The sequence below is a fragment of the Polypterus senegalus genome, chromosome 9 (assembly GCF_016835505.1).
Source record: "Polypterus senegalus isolate Bchr_013 chromosome 9, ASM1683550v1, whole genome shotgun sequence".
Classification (NCBI taxonomy): domain Eukaryota; kingdom Metazoa; phylum Chordata; class Cladistia; order Polypteriformes; family Polypteridae; genus Polypterus; species Polypterus senegalus.
Window position 1 is genome coordinate 35,217,391 of NC_053162.1, and position 18,162 is coordinate 35,235,552.

An 18,162-nucleotide genomic window follows, 5' to 3' on the forward strand; every position below is an offset into this window, starting at 1 on the left:
TTATGTTTATATGGAGCAACTGGCACGTTTTTGAAAAGCATTTTACAAAATGAAGTTGTTAAAAACTGAGCCCACCTAGGGTTGTGGTGGCTCAGGAGCTTTCACACACAGCCGACTCCAACTTCATGGCAGGTTACAGAGGGTCTGTGGCTAATTGTACTGTAACATTTTCTAAAGAAGCATTAGAAACTGGTGGTGCAATGGGACACCCGGGTTTATGCCCTGCGTCCTCCTTTGCATGGAGTGCATGTTCTCCCAGTTTACATGTGGGGTTCCTCTTCATAGTTGACAGACGTGCAGGTTAAGTGGGCTGGCGATGCTGAATGTGCCCCCAGCTGTGTGTGTGTGTGTGTGCTCTTCTAGTGATATACTGTCCAGAGATTGTTCCTGCCTTATACCTAATGTTTGCTGGATAGGCTCCAACTGCCTTGTGCCCTTGTTCTGGATAAGTGAGTTTTGAAAATGGATGGCTGATTTAGCAAAGATTTGTGTTTTGTACGATCTGCTCATCCGACCAGTTACACCCCAAAAATGCTAACAATCTGCTAGCAATGAAAAGCAGCCAAATAATGCTTGAAAGATATCGAGGTATGGCAGCTAAACAAACAGCACAACAGCAAATGCCAGAACTGTGTCCTTATGTCACATTGGAGTGAACAGGAAACAGCCGTTAAGTGCGGAGCCACATCTTAGGCAAACAAGATTTATTTAACGTGAAGAACGGCCCAGAGGGAGCTGAAAGAGTCGAGTCAAATGTTACATGGAAGTGTGCAGCACCAGAACAGAGGCGACAGACAGATCAGTGGCCAGGCAGGCAGCTAAAGGTGACCCTCGTGGAGCACAAAACTGGGGTTTGCCATCTGTGTCCTTACCAGGGAGTTGAGAATGGTGGCATTTCATGGCACTGAGTTGCATGGTGGTAGTCTTCCCTTGACATTTGTTACGCTTTTATTGCCACATATTTACTCTTCTTGATTTCTTTCATTATTTTTGTTCAATGCTATGTGAAACAGCAAAGCAAGTTTCCTTAAAACAAAAACAAGCAGGATCTGCAAAGCTCGCTACTTGACGTGTTATCAACGGCCATTGTTATCAGCGCCATTTGTCCAGATACTTTGTTTTCTTTCAAGCTTTAGAATTACTAGAATACAAACACTGGCATCGCCCCTCCAAACTGCAGTGAGCAGTGGTGCCACTTCCCAGAAGCCACATGGTGCAGCTGCTACACGGTGTGCTGACACGTCTCACATAAATTTCCTCAAAAAGGACAAGGGTGTTGTACCGTGTTAGCCATTACGAATGTAGAGAAAAGCCAAGCCAAATGATGCCTTCTATTGGCTGACTAAAAAGATTACAACATGCAGGCTTTCGAGGCAACTCAGACCCCTTCTTCAGACAAGATGTCATTTGTAATTGTAATTGATTACATTTTGCCTGAATAAGGGGTCTGAGTTGCCTTGAAAGCCTGCATGTTGTAATCTTTTTAGTCAGCCAATAGAAGGCGTCATTTGGGTTGGCTTTTCTCTACACTCAAGAAGGACAGTAATAGGTGGAAGTTAACTTAATGCGTACCACCTACCTAAACATCACTGCAGACCCCTACATGGCAATGGAAGTGGGATCTTTTAGCACCCTGCCACACTGTATGAATTCTTCAGAAATGGTTTGAGGAACGCAATTAAGAGTTTAAAGGGCTGTCATGGCCTCCAAATTTCCTCAACCTCAACCCAATCAAGCGTCTGTGGGATGTGTTGGAACAAAAACCGCACAGCCCAGAGGAGGCAAGAGGATCTGCAGCTAACATCCCGGTGCCAGATACCACAGGACACCTTCGGAGGTCTGGTGCAGTCCACATCTTGGCGGGTCGACACACGAAGGAGGCACAGCGATGTTCTCAGTCATCCCTGTGTAAGCTCACGTTGTAGGTGCTGGATCCGGAGAAGGCTGATCAAGTCATTAATTAAATCAAATCAAGTGAGATAAGAGCTCCTCTTCTGTCCAGCATGCTTTTCTGAAGTGACTGGACATCCCATAGTGACAGGAGGTTGTTGCTCCACATTTTTATTGTCCAGCTGCTTGTTAATTAATGCACTGCAAGCAGATGTAAGGTAAATGGAGCAACTTCCATTGGCACCTCGCTGGTCAGAAGCATCCGCTAACAACCAAATCAAGTCCGTGCCGAGATCACGAGAGCCTGAACAACTGTGTACACCCCGTGCTGCCTGCCTGCCGCCACACTGCTGACTGTCCATCCGTCCATCCATCTGTCTGTCTGTCTTGAAACCTGCTGGGGCTCACAGGGTGCCACTGCCTATCTCTACAGTACTGGCGCCAGTCCACTGACCAGCACATTCACCCTCACTTCTACCCACCGGGCCAAATAGGAGTTGCCAGTCAACATAATATGCAAGTCTTTGGGTAAGAGAAAGAAAAAACAAATGTTTCATTTCTAATAAAAAAAGCCATGGACACTGTGAGAGGGACTTTAAAGTCACAGGACTTATGGGCAACTTCAAAACACCGCAAGAGACAAAAGAATGGGAAGTTAAACTGTAATGCATTACAACACGGCTTGAATAAAGACAAGAGTGCTATGGCGAGATATGAGGACTGACACAGATAACCTGACTAGAGACCCACACAAACTTCAGAGGACTTTGTTGGACAGTTGCCTTATCCAAAGATCTCGACCATACATTGTTCTTCTCTCTCTCTCTTGTTAAATGAATCTTAGCCTGAATGAACCTATTCATTTTGTACATTTAAGATTTACCAATGTTGTTTCTTGTGCTAGTGTGTGGATATAAACACAGGGAACTCCAGTTTCTGTATTCCATCTTGCCTGAAGAAGGGGTCTGAGTTGCCTCGAAAGCCTGCATGTTGTAATCTTTTTAGTTAGCCAATAAAAGGGGTCATTTTGCTTGGCTTTTCTCTACATTCATAAAAAAAAGATAATTGAACCGAGTCAGATAAGAAAGAAATAGGATTTGAACATTGACACAACTACCCTCAGACAGGACCCACTAATGGGAGACAGGAGGAAATGTCCAAATCAGCTATGTGATCGTAACCTGTGAGCCCTGGAGCCTCTAATGGCAGGCTGCTTGGTGACTGGGACTGTCGTTTGTTTTTATCGCTTTACTTCAACCCAGTTTACCACCAAAAGAGGGGCTCACAAAGCATCCTGTGTACCTTTCAGGAACAGCAGCTAGACAAAGAATAATCGGGCAGAGACTGGCTTCAGGCCTTCACTCCAAAATTATATTTATTTGCCAAATATCCAAGAGCAGTAAATGTGCGCAATACAAAGAATAGAACAACATGGCTGGGCTCAGGCAGCCTTCATTCAGTCCCACATGGCAGCTCCTTAGTTACAGTTTATATACCCTTAATCGAAAAGTGAAATGAAGGAAGGATATGTTCCTGGTGATGGAGCTCCTTGCAGAGTGTCCAGCAGCTAAGCAGATCACAAGCTCCATTAAAATGGCTGTGCCATCTCTCAAAGTCTCACAAAGGCAACAAAACATGAAATGAACTAAAACTAAATTGACCGAAACTGAATTCTTCAAAGTTGTAATAAAAGGCAGCCATTCCCCTCCCCATTCCCACCCAGATTAAGCCAACAGATCAAAGTGGCCAACAGCTTCTCAGGACACGGGACCGCCATCACAAAAGCTGCACTGAGCTGCAAACAGACTGGCGATCCAAAACATTCCAAGGTCCTGCTTAGCCGTCCAACCTTCCCAGAATACACTTCACTGTTGTCCAGTTTGGCAGTTCTTTGCGGCCTCGGCCATTTACCTGAAATCTTAATGCCTCCTCCCTCCGATGGCCTTCCCTCTTTCATTTAGCAGATCAAACCTGTACCATCTGTGCTCGGCCCATGTGCGTGTTTCATGACCTAAAGTGGGAGATTTTGGGTGCCCACAAGTCCTTCTGCTTTGTTTCCTTGCAGCCAGCAGAGATTCCAGTCCAGTGGTAATGCGTTCCAGCAGCACCCTGCCCATCCCACAGCCCAACAGTGCGCCACCCACCCCAACACGTCTTACTGGAGCCAACAGCGACATGGAAGAAGAGGAGAGAGGAGACCTCATTCAGTTTTACAACAGTGTCTATGTTAAGCAGATTCGGGACTTTGCCCTCCGATACGTGCCAGGGGTCCCGGGCACAGCCGGGGTGAGTCACAAAGCTGCACTGACACATCAGTTATTTCGGGTTCCCCCGAGCCTTGCCAATGCTAATTAGGCCCATGTTCTGCATCCTTTAGGTGGACCCACCATCACTGTCACCATACCCCTTGGTGAAGACGGGCTCCCCCCGGAGGGTCCTGTTATCGCAGCAGCACTCCATCTACATTTCTCCTCATAAGAATGGAGGGTCGTTTTCCCCAAGGGAGAAGATATTCTACTATTTCAGCAACAGCCCATCAAAGGTGCGTATGCATGCGTATTTGACTGGAGCCGTCCTGCCATTGTCCTGCGTTAGGACCCCCGTTTTAGTGAAGCATTAACTACGACGTCAGCTGAGCTCCGCCCTCACTCCGCTGCTGCCTTAGAATTAGTAGTGGTGCCATTTTTACTTCTTTATCAAGTTTGAAAACACAAACACTGCTGCTGTGGTTGTTTGATTTTAATAACTGTATATACTCACCGATAAATCAGGACTTGATTTTATTGTATAATTTCTGGTATTTTATAATGTCGCTCGTATAAGTGGAATGCAGAAAACTCACACTATTGGTCCAAGAGATTATAATATGCTAAGAGAGTAACCACGGAGCACACGGCCTTTTGTTTCTATGTATTGGGCCTACGTGACCACACGGCGATACCCCAACTATTCCAAAGTGACGTCTGCACTGATTTGTGTTTTTGTACCTCACACCCTCATACACCTTTATCGTAAGAGCATCCCTTATCTACGATGAAGCGTTCGATCAGAAGAAAATATGAAGCTGGCTTTAAATTAAAGGTCGTTGAAGTGGCAAAAGAAACTGGTAACTGCGCTGCTGCAACAGAATTTGATGTGTCTGAGAAACTGATGTGAGATTGGAGGAGGCAAGAAGATGTAAAAAAAAACAAAATAAGTGTCGCATTTGTGAACGGGCGTATGAGTCGGGGTCTGATTTTATGATCGATTTTTCGGGTTTCAAGACCTGATTAATGTGTGAGTATATACAGTAACAAGAATTTGAAGTTTTTAAACATTCTTATATTTTAACAAAAGCAAATAATCCCAATCTGCCAATAATAGACGACAACAGCTCATTGGCAAATTGGTGCCAACTTTACCTGTGTGTGCTCACCATGGAGTACCTGCTGTTAATGAAATACATTTTGAACTAGCTGAAGTGCCCAACTGGAGTAATTCTATAATGGGTTATGATAAGAAAGCAGATATTTTTGGTTTTCCATGTCTTACTGGATTCCACAATTACTGTAACTCCTTGGTGGGCTGGGACCACAAATGCTACTTCTTGGTATTGTTTAGCATGGCTCCATGATTAGATGTTCCTTCACACATTAATAAACTGGATGACTTGTTAAATAACTGAATCCATGATTTCAAAAAGCATCTCCAGTAGGGGAAATTGAGGGAGATTGGGGTTCACAGACATCACTGCACATCTCAGAGAGTACCAGCGGCGTTATCCAAAAATTGTTAGAAGGACGATTTGAAACAACAGATGTTTTAAATCTCGCGGATACACCTCTTCATTGGGAAGAAACACTACTCTTCCCTGATGGCAACACGAATTAGACGATCTACACGTCTCCGACTTAAAGTTTAAAGCAAACAATATCTACGTACTTCTGTCATATCACCTATGTCCATGTATTTGACTCGGGTGCCCCGCAAGTGGCAGCCTTTCCAGCAGCTCCATGTACAACTTTATCTTTCTACCTTTTTCTCGATTTCACCGATCACTTCTACCACTTTCTTTTATGTGAACTCGTTCCCTGGACACTTTTTACTACTTGGACATGGATTTTTACACAAAGAGACTCGTCTATGCAGGTAGTCAACTTCAAGCACTGAGAACAAATGCCTGCGCCAGTGTGGTTCCCTATTTACCTGATGAGGTAAGAAGGCCGTGTCGTGGCAGCAGAGCCGGCGCTAAGCTAAAGGCTAAGCGACTAGCGAGGAAGTGGCGATACAAGCCTTAGGTGCCTTCTGTGATCCTGGGAAATGTGAACTCCCTACCAATTAAGATCAACGAACTGGCCGCACTGGTGAAAAATGTCAGGATCTACAGAGAATGCAGTCTGTTGTGAAAAATGTGAATTTCCCATTGGGATTAATAAAATATCTATCTATCTATCTATCTATCTATCTATCTATCTATCTATCTATCTATCTATCTATCTATCTATCTATATTTGATCTCTTCTATCTCTGTTCTGTTATTCCACTGAGTACATATTTCCATTTGTTAGCGCCAATGTGATCTTTACTATCAGTTTTTGGAGACTTTCGAATTCCACTGCTTTCATAATCTCTGACCTACTCTGCATGTGTATCGCACCAACGTTTTTGAACCTCTTTATGACATTCTACTTTGTAACTAATCTTTGTCTTTTATTTCCGACCCCGCTTGGAGCTGAGAGTGCAGGAACTGTGTCTGACAATAGCATTCACACGTGTGATGACAAGTGATTGGACCATCGGTGTGGTTGTATCTCTTGGCAAAAAGTCTTGTCTTGCGGCACCTGAAATTATCTCTCACAGGGCATGAAATTATATTTTCTTTGATAATAGAGATATATACAGTATATATATATATATATATATATATATATATATATATATATATATATACTGCTCAAAAGAATTAAAGGAACACTTTTTAATCAGAGTATAGCATAAAGTCAGTGAAACTTATGGGATATTAATCTGGTCAGTTAAGTAGCAGAGGGGGTTGTTAAATCAGTTTTAGCTGCTGTGGTGTTAATGAAATTAACAACAGGTGCACTAGAGGGGCAACAATGAGATGACCCCCAAAACAGGAATGGTTTAACAGGTGGAGGCCACTGACATTTTTCCCTCCTCATCTTTTCTGACTGTTTCTTCACTAGTTTTGCATTTGGCTACAGTCAGTGTCACTACTGGTAGACCCTACAGAGGTTGCACAGGTAGTCCAACTTCTCCAGGATGGCACATCAATACGTGTCATTGCCAGAAGGTTTGCTGCGTCTCCCTGCACAGTCTCAAGGGCATGGAGGAGATTCTAGGAGACAAGCAGTTACTCTAGGAGAGCTGGAGAGGGCCATAGAAGGTCCATAACCCATCAGCAGGACCAGTATCTGCTCCTTTGGGCAAGGAGGAACAGGATGAGCACTGCCAGAGCCCTACAAAATCACCTCCAGCAGGCCACTGGTGAGAATGTCTCTGACCAAACAACCAGAAAGACTTCATGAGGGTGACCCAAGGGCCCCATGTCCTCTAATGGGCCATGAGCTCACTGCCCAGCAGCATGCAGCTCGATTGGCATTCGCCATAGAATACCAGAATTGGCAGATGCACCACTGGTGCCCTGTGCTTTTTACAGATGAGAGCAGGTTCACCCTGAGCACGTGACAGAAGTGAAAGGGTCTGGAGAAGCCATGGAGAACATTATGCTGCCTGTAACATCATTCAGCATGAGCAGTTTGGTGGTGGGTTAATGATTGTCTGGGGAGGCATATCCATGGAGGGTCACACAGACCGCTACAGGCTTGACAAAGGCACCTTGGCTACCATTAGGTATCAGGATGAAATCCTTGTACCCAATGTCAGACCCTATGCTGGTATAGTGGCTCCTGGTGCATGACAATTCCTGGCCTCATGTGGTTAGAGTATGCAGGCAGTTCCTGGAGGATGAAGGAATTGATACCATTGACTGGCCACCACACTTTCCTGACCTAAATCCAATAGAACACCTCTGGGACATTATGTTTTGGTCCATCCAATGCCACCAGGTTGCACCTCAGACTGTGCAGGAGCTCAGTGATTCCCTGGTCCAGATCTGGGAGGAGATCCCCCATAACACCATCTGTCATCTCATTAGAATCATGCACCGATGTTGTCAGGCATGTATACAAGAACACAGGGGCCATACAAAGTGCTGCGTACAATTTTGACTTGCTGCAATTAAATTTTGGCAAAATGGACTAGCCTGCCACATAATTTTTTCACTCTGATTTTTGGGGCGTCTTTGAATTCAGGGCTCTGTAGGTTGATCATTTTCATTTCCATCAAATGATGTGGCATCCTTTCGTTCCTAACACATTACCCAGTCTATATCAGTATAGATATCCAGGAGGATTTCTTTTTCCCATTGAGATCTGATGTGTTTTCAAAGTGTTCCTTTAATTTTTTTGAGCAGTTTATATATATATATTTATACATCTACATCACATTTTTATATAGATCAATATAAGCATGTCTTTTATTTTGCCTCTTGTTCCCTTCACAGCGATTACGAGAAATCAACAACATGATTAAAACTGGAGAAACGCCTACGAAGAAGAGGAGCATCTCATTAGAAGATGGCAGCGAGTCTCCAGCCAAGAGGATATGCCAAGAGAACCAGAATGCTTTGTTCCGCAGGCTGCAGGACGTGGCCAACGACCGGAGTCTGCACTGAGGCGTCGAGTGTGCCGTGCTGGAGCTTCAACTCGTCTCTCGCTTCATGGAGGAGCAGCTCGCAGAGCGCGTGGGTTTCAAAGCCCCCTGTTAATTCATGCAGCACGTGTCACCCCCCCTCCCACCACCCCCAAACGCCGTGATTACAGCGGCGCCACGTCAGACTGGCACAGCGCTGGCTGCAGCAGCCAGAAGTCTATTCCACTTGGGTGTAGACGCGTTTTAGCTAAGCTACAGGAATATTTGTACTTATTTTTTTAGCAAGATTAAGACAATCTAGAGATGCATGAGCAGCTTTTTCTAAAGCAAGTTAAAGAAAACAACAAGTTTGTGTTGTGCTAGTTAGAATTGTTTTATTTTATTTTATTTAACACTAGGCCCAGGGAGCAGTCAGTCTAGATCTGCTGATGTGAATTGACATCATACAATGAGGGGCTCTCCAAAATAATTGCACTTTAAAAATGTTCTCCCAGACTGTATTTTTCCAAATATATTTTTAAATGGCTTGTCAAGCTGTGCTTTAACCCCACCTGAAGTATGGAGCCCACTTTCAATGTGTGGCGCCGTTTGAATTGTGCCACGGCGATTTCAGCCCAGCGTGTTCTTCTACTGTGGGCACAGCAGCAGTAGGCAGCCTTGGATCTGAGGGATCATTTCATGCATCTGCGCCCCTGGTGGGCCGGGTGTAGTAGCGCCTGCCGTTGTGGAGTGGCAGTCCTTGCCGCACCGCGTATAGCAGAACGCTGATGGAGCTCAGGATCTCCGCCATGGGCCTCCCAGCAGCAGCTTTCTGCACCACTTCAGTCTCGCACCTTGAGAGACCCTTCATCACCTTCTGCTTCCAGGCAAGAGCTGCTGTTGACACCAGGAGCCTCGAGTTTTTATCTGCAGACATCCTTGTAGCACATCTAGGGTCTTCCCGTTGGTCTCTTGCCAGGCGCCAGCTCTTCAGAGAGAAGGTCCCAGGGTCATTGGTCCTGGATGAAACGTGACCCAGCCAGCAGAGAAGGTGGAGACGGAGGTGGTGGCTGCCCTCTTGAGCACTGCTTTGTTGGTGACCTTGTCGCTCCGAGTGACGCTGAACATGCGTCTGATCCAGCACACGTGGAAGGAGGTGGGCTGCCACCCTCGTTTTGTGCCCACTCTCAGTCTTGACAATGGTGTATCATTCTGTCCGATGTGCTTGTTGATCTTGTTCTCGAGTGGTGGGCTGGCCGAGAACGTTGAACACAAGTATGGAACTCACAGATGACTTGCAGCTTGTAGTCGCTTACAAACGGCTTCCAACAAAACGGCTAACGCACATGTCAGTAGGTCCAAAGAGGTGACTAAACCTTTAATAAATTACTTGTCAAAATCCAATGTAAGCGTATGAATGTTAGTGAGCATCGTGGCCATGCACTTCTCATCTGGCTGCTGCCACACATCTTTAGTTAAAGCCACTTCTCTCCCCATCACTCGCTCGCCTGTTGTTAACCTTTAGATGCAGACACAGGCTCAGGAAACTCAAATAGAAAGGGGGTCTACTGCCAGAGGAGGAGTTGGGGGAGATAAAGGACATCAACACACACAGCTATCTGCCGGCTCTGTAGCAATATGACCAAGAAAACGCATGGAGATTACCTCAGGTATCCTTGTGGATCTTCATGGACGTTACGATGACCACCAAACAGAGCGGGTCTGACCTGACAACACAGCGGTTCTTGTGCTGCTCCCGAGTACGCTGAACACGTCATTTAGATGTTCGCTTGTTGAGCCCCCAGGCTGAGGACTACATAGCTAACTGGAGTCGGTGAAGCCAGACTGGGCTGGAGGTGGGGTTCAGGGGCCACTCTGACCTGTAAAAAAGACCCACTTGCCATTTTGAGTTTGCTATTCATCAAAGCATCTGCTGATCTCAGAAGATCCACATCCAAGAATTACTGACTTGCAGAAAGCTGGAAAGGGCCACGATGTCATTTCAGAGAGTTTCCAAATGTGTGTAAATGGAGGGGATTTAGGCCGAGGAGACCCGATTGGCACAATGCAGAGGAAGCGGTAAACACTCGACAGGCCAACATCTCAGTTCACGGGTCTGCCACCCACAAGACATGGAACGGGACATCAAGAAGAAGGCCACCTTGTCACTCTACAACACAACTGGGAACAAGTCTTGTGGGACAATGAAACTAAGGCTGAATTGTTTGAGCAGCATGTGTGGCATAACAAGGGCGCTGCCTGCCAGCGGTGAAGTACGGTGGCATCTTGGTGAATGGACAGTTTGCCATCATTGGGTTTATCCTGCAGGATAATGCCAGGGCAGCTGCCCACCAGCTGAAGATCAATCTTCTACAGAACGACTTCAGAATAAGGAGTGGCGCGGTCAGAGCCCAGAGAGGAGAGCAGCCATTCACAGCAGACCTACGAGCTGCAGCAGTTCTGTCATGAAGAATGGTCCAGAATTCCTGCTGAACGTCGTGCAGGTCTGGCCAGTCATCAACGCCCCCACTTGTGTTTCAAACAGCCCCTCGTGAACGTCTGATGGGTTTGATCACTAAAGCCACGAAAGATTAGAATTGTGTGCCCACGATGAGGATCGCATCACATTGTATGACCAAATAATACAGAAAGCCAAGTCACCCCAAGGATTCCCTTCCTTTGTCTCGTCACTGCATTTAAATTGAACAGCAGCCTGGCACGGACCCTGGCACAGAACAACAGCAGGTCCTTGCTATGACTGGCCCCTTATTTTGATCCTTGCCATTTAAAGTCCCCTTTTGCTCTTTTTTTTTTTTTGTATGATAGTAATAATAAAAATGAGGCAGAAAACAAAGCCAGCTGAAGAGGTGAAATGGGCAATCAATCCTTCAAAAGCCGCTGGCTGACTCTTAATGCTCATTTTTATCTGTTTGCAGTTCTTGGTCATGTTTAGTGCTTCACGAGCTGTGCCATCCATCTAAGACAGTGGTGGCGAACCTATGGCACGCGTGCCAAAGGGGGCACTCAGAGCCCTCTCAGTGGGCACGTGCGCCGTCGCCCGAGCACAGAGTTCGTTACTATAAAGCCAGAGGAATGTGGGGCCGGGCTGCTCCCCTCACCGCTCCCCCTCTTCACGCGCGCCGGAGCACGTTTCTCACATCACCCGCCCCTCTGCCCAGCAGCCCAATGGGAGCGCGTCCTTCCTCTTCTGTCTGGGGTAAGGCGGGCGGCACACATGCTGCTTGAGGGTGCGGCACGGACTGCAGCCTTTTGAGTCTGTGATTCTCGTGGTGGGGTTGGAGGGGATGTGGTATAGCGGGTCCACAGCTCAAAATTGAAAAGGCCAGTTTTAACAGATAATTGCCGCACTCGCAGCTTAAAGGGGTTTATGGTAGAGTGGCCGGAGCGGTTTCCGGGAGCTTTGTGACACGGGCAGTCCTCGCTTAAGCGCACAGGTGAGGAGTCGTCCGCATCTGTAATTATTGCCGGGAGTTGTTAATCGCCACACCTGATCCACGACCCCGTAATATATAATGGAAGCTTTGGGGGTGGAGCTTAATAGGGAAGACCTGCGTGAAACACTTGAGAGGATCGAAGGGATGACAAAGGACAGCACAGTTAGTTATGAAAATGAAATCCTTAAAGTGTGGAATTCTCTGCCAAATAATCTTAAGTCAATGAAGGCACTTGAGATTGCTTTCCTTACTTTGTTTGGAACATCTTATGCTTGTGCGCAGCTGTTTTCAGCTTTGAATTAAATCAAATCTGACACCAGAAACAGACTAACAGATGACCTGAGTGCTGCATGTGTTGCTCTCAGACTTACAAAATATGAGCCAAGGTTAGACAAATTATCAGCATGCATACAACAGCAAAAAGCACATTAATTGTTCAAAAGCATACCGAATGCAAACTTTTACCTTTCAACAAAAAGTTGTTTGTATCATTGAAAGCTCTGTTATTATGTTTTTCTTTTAAGACAAAAGATGTTAATGTATGAGTGGCTTTTCTAAACTAAAAGCTCAGTAGATAGACAGACAGACAGACAGAGCATCAGTATTGGCAGTCCAGTCCAATTTATCATCCAGCTGCACTCCCAGGTATTTATAGGTCTGTACCCTCTGCACACACTCACCTCTGATGATCACAGGGGTCCATGAGGGGCCTGGGCCTCCTAAAATCCACCACCAGCTCCTTGGTTATGCTGGTGTTCAGTTTTAGGTGGTATTCAGGTTAAATTGCCATGTTGGCACTTTGCGATAAATAAGTGGGTTTTGGATTGCAGTTTGGGCACTTGGTTTCTAAATGGTTCGCCATCACTGATCTAAGATATCCACGCAGACCTCGGCCATAATGGCTGCAGAAGAGACAGAGACGTAGCCACCAGACGGACACACACACGGTATCAGACGCTGCCCCTTTTATGAAGGTGGATGGTTTAAGGTGCCCCTTTTAGTCTTTCACCCGCCCAATATGTGAATCAACAGTTAACAAGAGAACAGTGTGTGTGAATCCACTGAAAGTCTGTGGGCTTCAGCATTCATTACTCAGACCACGGTGCTCTGATCTTCAACTAAGTGACCATGGCACATAAACCCAACCTGCACACAAACAGCCAGACTGGGCCCAGCGACCAGGCTGAAGGTCACAGCGGGGTCTGCCATTCTGCTCGTGTGAACAAAACCAATCTCTGTGGACGTCAGACACAGAAGAGAGCAGCCTGACGCTAGAAGAGGGGACGACGGCGTTTCCAAAAGGCCACAGTTTACAGTAAGCCATATTGGTCTACAAATGGTGGAAAGTCCATCCTGCATGGACCACAGCAAGAGCAGAGGATGTGGTGATGGAGGAGGTGAAGGAGAAGGTGAGGGCTGAGAGAGCAAAGGGCCTGCAGAAACCTCTGGGGCTGGACAAGTCTGTGCTCATGGGGTCGGTCATAAGACAGATTTCTGTGAAATTCATACTTGCAAATGCTAATCAACATGCAACATGTCACCCATCGGCAGCACCATGAGAAAAAGAACAAGATGGACTTGTGGAACTACTGCTGGAGCCGCTATGCCTGTAGTCGGCAGACACAAAATGCTTTGTTTGGACGGGTAAAGGCAGCACTGGGCACCAAACGTTTGTGAAGCAGGTTTGGCTTTGCGGGCTCAGGGCCTGGACAGAACAACAAAACTCAAAAGTAGAGGAAGAGACCACAGAAGAATGCCAGGGCGGCAGACCTTCGACTGAACACTAAAAGAAGTCGGATGATACAACAAGACAACAACCTGAACCACAGGAGGACATCAACAAAAGAAAGGCGTAAACACAAGAAACGACAGGTTGAGGAATGGCCAAGTGAGGGTCCAGACAGCTGAGATGCCAAGGCCTGACCTGAAGAGAGCTGTTTATGTAAGGAACCCCAGAAATCTCCCAAAACTAAAACACTTTGGTAAGGAGGAATGGCCGCCACCTCCTGACTGTTTGATGGAGGTCCTGGCTGTTACTAAACATGGGGACTGTCTACATGAGGAGTTTAGTGTGTGTTTGTGTGTGTGTGTGTGTGTGATCAGCTTACCAAGCCTGTGCTAGTCTAGAATTGGGACTTTGCTGAAGAGCAGACCACATATTCACCAGTTGAGGTCATGCAGGTATCTCCAAAGGGTTCACAGGCTTTCTTGATTGACTGAACTTGAAATAAAATGGCCAACAGAGTGTGAACAATCATGGTGGAGCTGCAGTTTGTGGGTTTACAGATCAACTCGTAAAACAAAGCACCATCAATGAATAAAGAAAGACAGCAGCAGGACGGGACACTTCTAGTTAGGGGGTCGGCTGACAGATTTCTCTACCAGAGCACACATTTTAATCTTGTGTCACGTCCACAAGGCCACACTCGGTAAACCCCCAAGTCCCTTACTGTCCTCACTGTGCAATGTAAACATGATGATGGTGTGTGTCACCAAAAAGAGGTTTGCTAGTCAACACTTCAGCTCGTCCAGGTGAACACCAAAAGACCCCCAAATCAAGAAGCTGAAAGTACAGCGCTGGAGGAAGACGAGGTGACGACGAGGATGTGCAGTAGAAACGCCAACAACTTGCCACCCGTCACAAATGGGTTTGCATTCTAAAACGAACGTGCTAACTCTGTCGTTCAAAAATGGTGGACCCCCATTATCTAGCTGATGATAGAGCGATAGATCAGGAGGACCACCGTGGCTGCAGGTTTTCATTCTGACCCTTTTCTTATTGAGTGACCTCTTTTTGATGCTAATTAACTTCTTTTGAATTCATTTTAATTGATTTGCTTCTGAAGACTCGGACCCCTTCATTGTTTCTTTTTCCTTACAATAAATGAGGTACAAAATGAGCCAAAAACCGACCAGCAAACTGGTGTCCATCACACAATATCTGAACATAAAGAAAGATGAAGGTCTCAGGAATGTTGGTCTGCTCAGGTCCACAAAACATTTTAGCAGAAAAGAGAAAATCAACAATTTGTGAAATGTCTGCTATTGCACAGTGAGAGAGAGCAGCAACAAGCCAAGGAATTGAAGAACGAGTTGAATTAACAACAAGAATCGGCGCCTAATAAAGTAACTGGTTGGAGTTTGAGGCCCTCACTTAGGTGGTCTTCTGTTGGCTCCCTCACTTCACATTTCATTTCTGTTTGGGTGCCATTTAAGGAAAGAAACGAAGCAATTCAGAGGAACAAATCTGAAAAAACAAGTCCATCAAAATGAATTCACACAAGAAGTGGATTAGCAGCACAAACCGGGCACTCATTAACAACGGGGTTAGAATGAAAACCTGCAGCCATGGTGGTCCTCCACGATCGGACTCGGCTCAGCGGTCCCATACAGTTTATGGATTGTGGGAAATGCAACACGACACTCGCTTGGTGAAGACCACTATGAGACGGCACCAAAGAATACACTGTTCAGGCGTGAAGACGTTTAGAAAACAAACGCACAACGCAGGCTGACGACGTGGACCTCTGTGGTCAGGGCAGGTCCTACGGCCCCTGGAATGGACTTGTTGGGAGATCGGCATACAAAGGTGGAAGAAACACACGGCCTGAAGCTGACATTGGTCAATCAAAGCCATAACCACCTTCCTCTTTTCATTCTCGTAACACTTCACGTGAGTGCTGGGAGCAAACCAGTAACTGTCACACAAGACCCTGAAGGGCTGAGATCCGCTTCCACACACGGCTTACTGAAAGAGGAAAAGGACACTTGGCAGCTATGAAGAGTTCCTAAAGCGTTCATTTTCATCTATTTAAGGCGGCACTGGGTCATTGGCTCTGCGTACGCCACCCTGGGGGTCCACAGTGGGTGCAGACTTTCATTTCAATCAGTTTGATACTTTGAAGCCAGGCCTGGCAGATGGCGACCAGTTTTTGCTGCCGATTCTTTTCTTCTTTTGCCTTTGGTTTAACTTGACTCGGGCCCCTTAGTTGTCTCTTTTTCCTTAATCAGAAGCCAAACCATAATGAGACACAAAACAAGCTGGCACATGACCAGCTGTGCCCATCACACACTATCTGAAATGAAAGAAAGCTGATGGTCTTGGTAAGTTTGATCTCCCAGTTGACCAAAACATTTTGATGGTGTTTTTAGAAATTACAGAAAAGTCAACGGTTTTGGAAATGTGTGCTGTGGCAGAATGAGAGCAGCAACAAGCCATGGAATTGAATAACGGGCTTAATTAACAGAAAGAATTGGCTTCTCATTAAGAGACTGGTTGGAGTTTGAAATCCCAGTTTAGCTGCTCATCTGTTGGCTCGTTTCACGTCTCATTTCTGTTTGGCTGTCATTTCATGAAGAAACAAATCAATTCAGAGGACTGAGTCCTTCAAAACAGGGCTGTTAAAATGAAGGGAAAAGGAGTCCACTGATCAGGAAAAGGGTTCGAATGAAAACCTGCAGCCACTGTGGCCCTCCAGGCCTGGAGTTCGACCCCCTGCTCTAAGCCCACTGTCGATTCGGGTCCTGCCCGCCCCGTTGGGACCTCCTCTGTCTTTATTAACTGAAAACCGACCATTAAAACTTCACTGCAGCTCTTTAAAGCTAAGGTAGGCCATTAAAGGTTCTGAATCGTAACAAAGGAGGAAATTTAAACAAACCCTTAAATCAAAATGCTGGACTAGTAAATAAGTGGGTTCTAATTAAAGAATGGGATCAAGCAAAAACCTGCAGCCACCGCGGACCTCCAGGATGAAGGACCCACTTCATTACCGTGCTAACGTACTCTGTGGACGCGTCATGCTGCCGTCAGAGGTGAGGTTAGGTTAGGGTCCAAGACTTCGTTTAGGCCGTCTGGATTTCAGGCTAAAACGAACAAAAAAAAAAACCCCCACAGCCCACCAAGGGCACATCAAGAAGCCCCTCCACACAGCTCTCTGCACCAGCACTTCAGCCATTGGACTCTTTAGATAGCAGGAGGGCCGCTGCAGAAGTGGACCCTACAATGCCAGGGGACTTCACCCCCATCATTTTTAATAGAGTTGCTTCACCCCACCATGGTGTGCCACCTGCGCCCATTCAGAGTTAAGCCCCTCACCTCTCTCTGCTGTCAACTTTACTGCACAGGAAATCAGCTTGACGTTGAAACTTTGTACTTTATTTCAAAAATCATCTTCATAAGAATTTTCATTTTATTCCGTTAACCACAAGAGAGATGCAACATAGGATTGTTAACAGGGAACTTAACGCTACCGACTCATCCCAATAAAAATCAACTTTACTCTCGCAGAACTTTTTGATCCCATAGAGTAATGGGCTGCCCTTTGTCACTGATTCTGTTCATAACTTTTATGGACAGAATTTCTAGGCGCAGCCAGGGTGTTGAAGGGGTCCGGTTTGGTGGACTCAGGATTGAGTCACTGCTTTTTGCAGATGATGTTGTCCTGTTTGCTTCATCAGGCCGTGATCTTCAGCTCTCTCTGGATCGGTTCGCAGCTGAGTGTGAAGCAGCTGGGATGAGAATCAGCACCTCCAAATCCGACAGCATGGTCCTCAGCCGGAAAAGGGTGGAGTGCCCTCTCAGGGTTGGGGGAGAGATCCTGCCCCAAGTGGAGGAGTTCAAGTATCTCGGGGTCTTGTTCACGAGTGAGGGAAGAATGGAGCGTGAGATCGACAGGCGGATCGGTGCGGCGTCCGCAGTGATGCGGGCTCTGCATCGGTCTGTCGTGGTGAAAAAGGAGCTGAGCCGTAAGGCAAAGCTCTCAATTTACCAGTCGATCTACCTTCCTACCCTCACCTATGGTCATGAGCTATGGGTAGTGACCGAAAGAACGAGATCGCGAATACAAGCGGCTGAAATGAGTTTCCTCCGCAGGGTGTCTGGGCTTTCCCTTAAAGATAGGGTGAGAAGCTCAGTCATCCGGGAGGGGCTCAGAGTAGAGCCGCTGCTCCTCCGCATCGAGAGGAGTCAGATGAGGTGGCTCGGGCATCTGATCAGGATGCCTCCTGGACGCCTCCCTGGTGAGGTGTTCGGGCACGTCCAACCGGGAGGAGGCCCGGGAAGACCCAGGACACGCTGGAGGGACTATGTCTCCCGGCTGGCCTGGGAACGCATTGGGATTCTCCC

At 46.5% G+C, this 18,162-nt stretch overlaps 1 protein-coding gene across 1 annotated transcript in view; it reads left to right on the forward strand.

Annotated features, from left to right (window-relative positions):
- rbl2 (retinoblastoma-like 2 (p130)) overlaps positions 1–9,987 on the forward strand; it is a 76,195-nt gene extending 66,208 nt beyond the window's left edge. The window contains exons 20-22 of the mRNA XM_039762910.1: positions 3,956–4,176; positions 4,268–4,432; positions 8,456–9,987. Coding sequence (XP_039618844.1) covers positions 3,956–4,176; positions 4,268–4,432; positions 8,456–8,626 — 557 coding nt within the window. The 3' untranslated portion in view covers positions 8,627–9,987. The remainder of the gene's footprint in view (positions 1–3,955; positions 4,177–4,267; positions 4,433–8,455) is intronic.
- Positions 9,988–18,162: the final 8,175 nt, after the last annotated feature.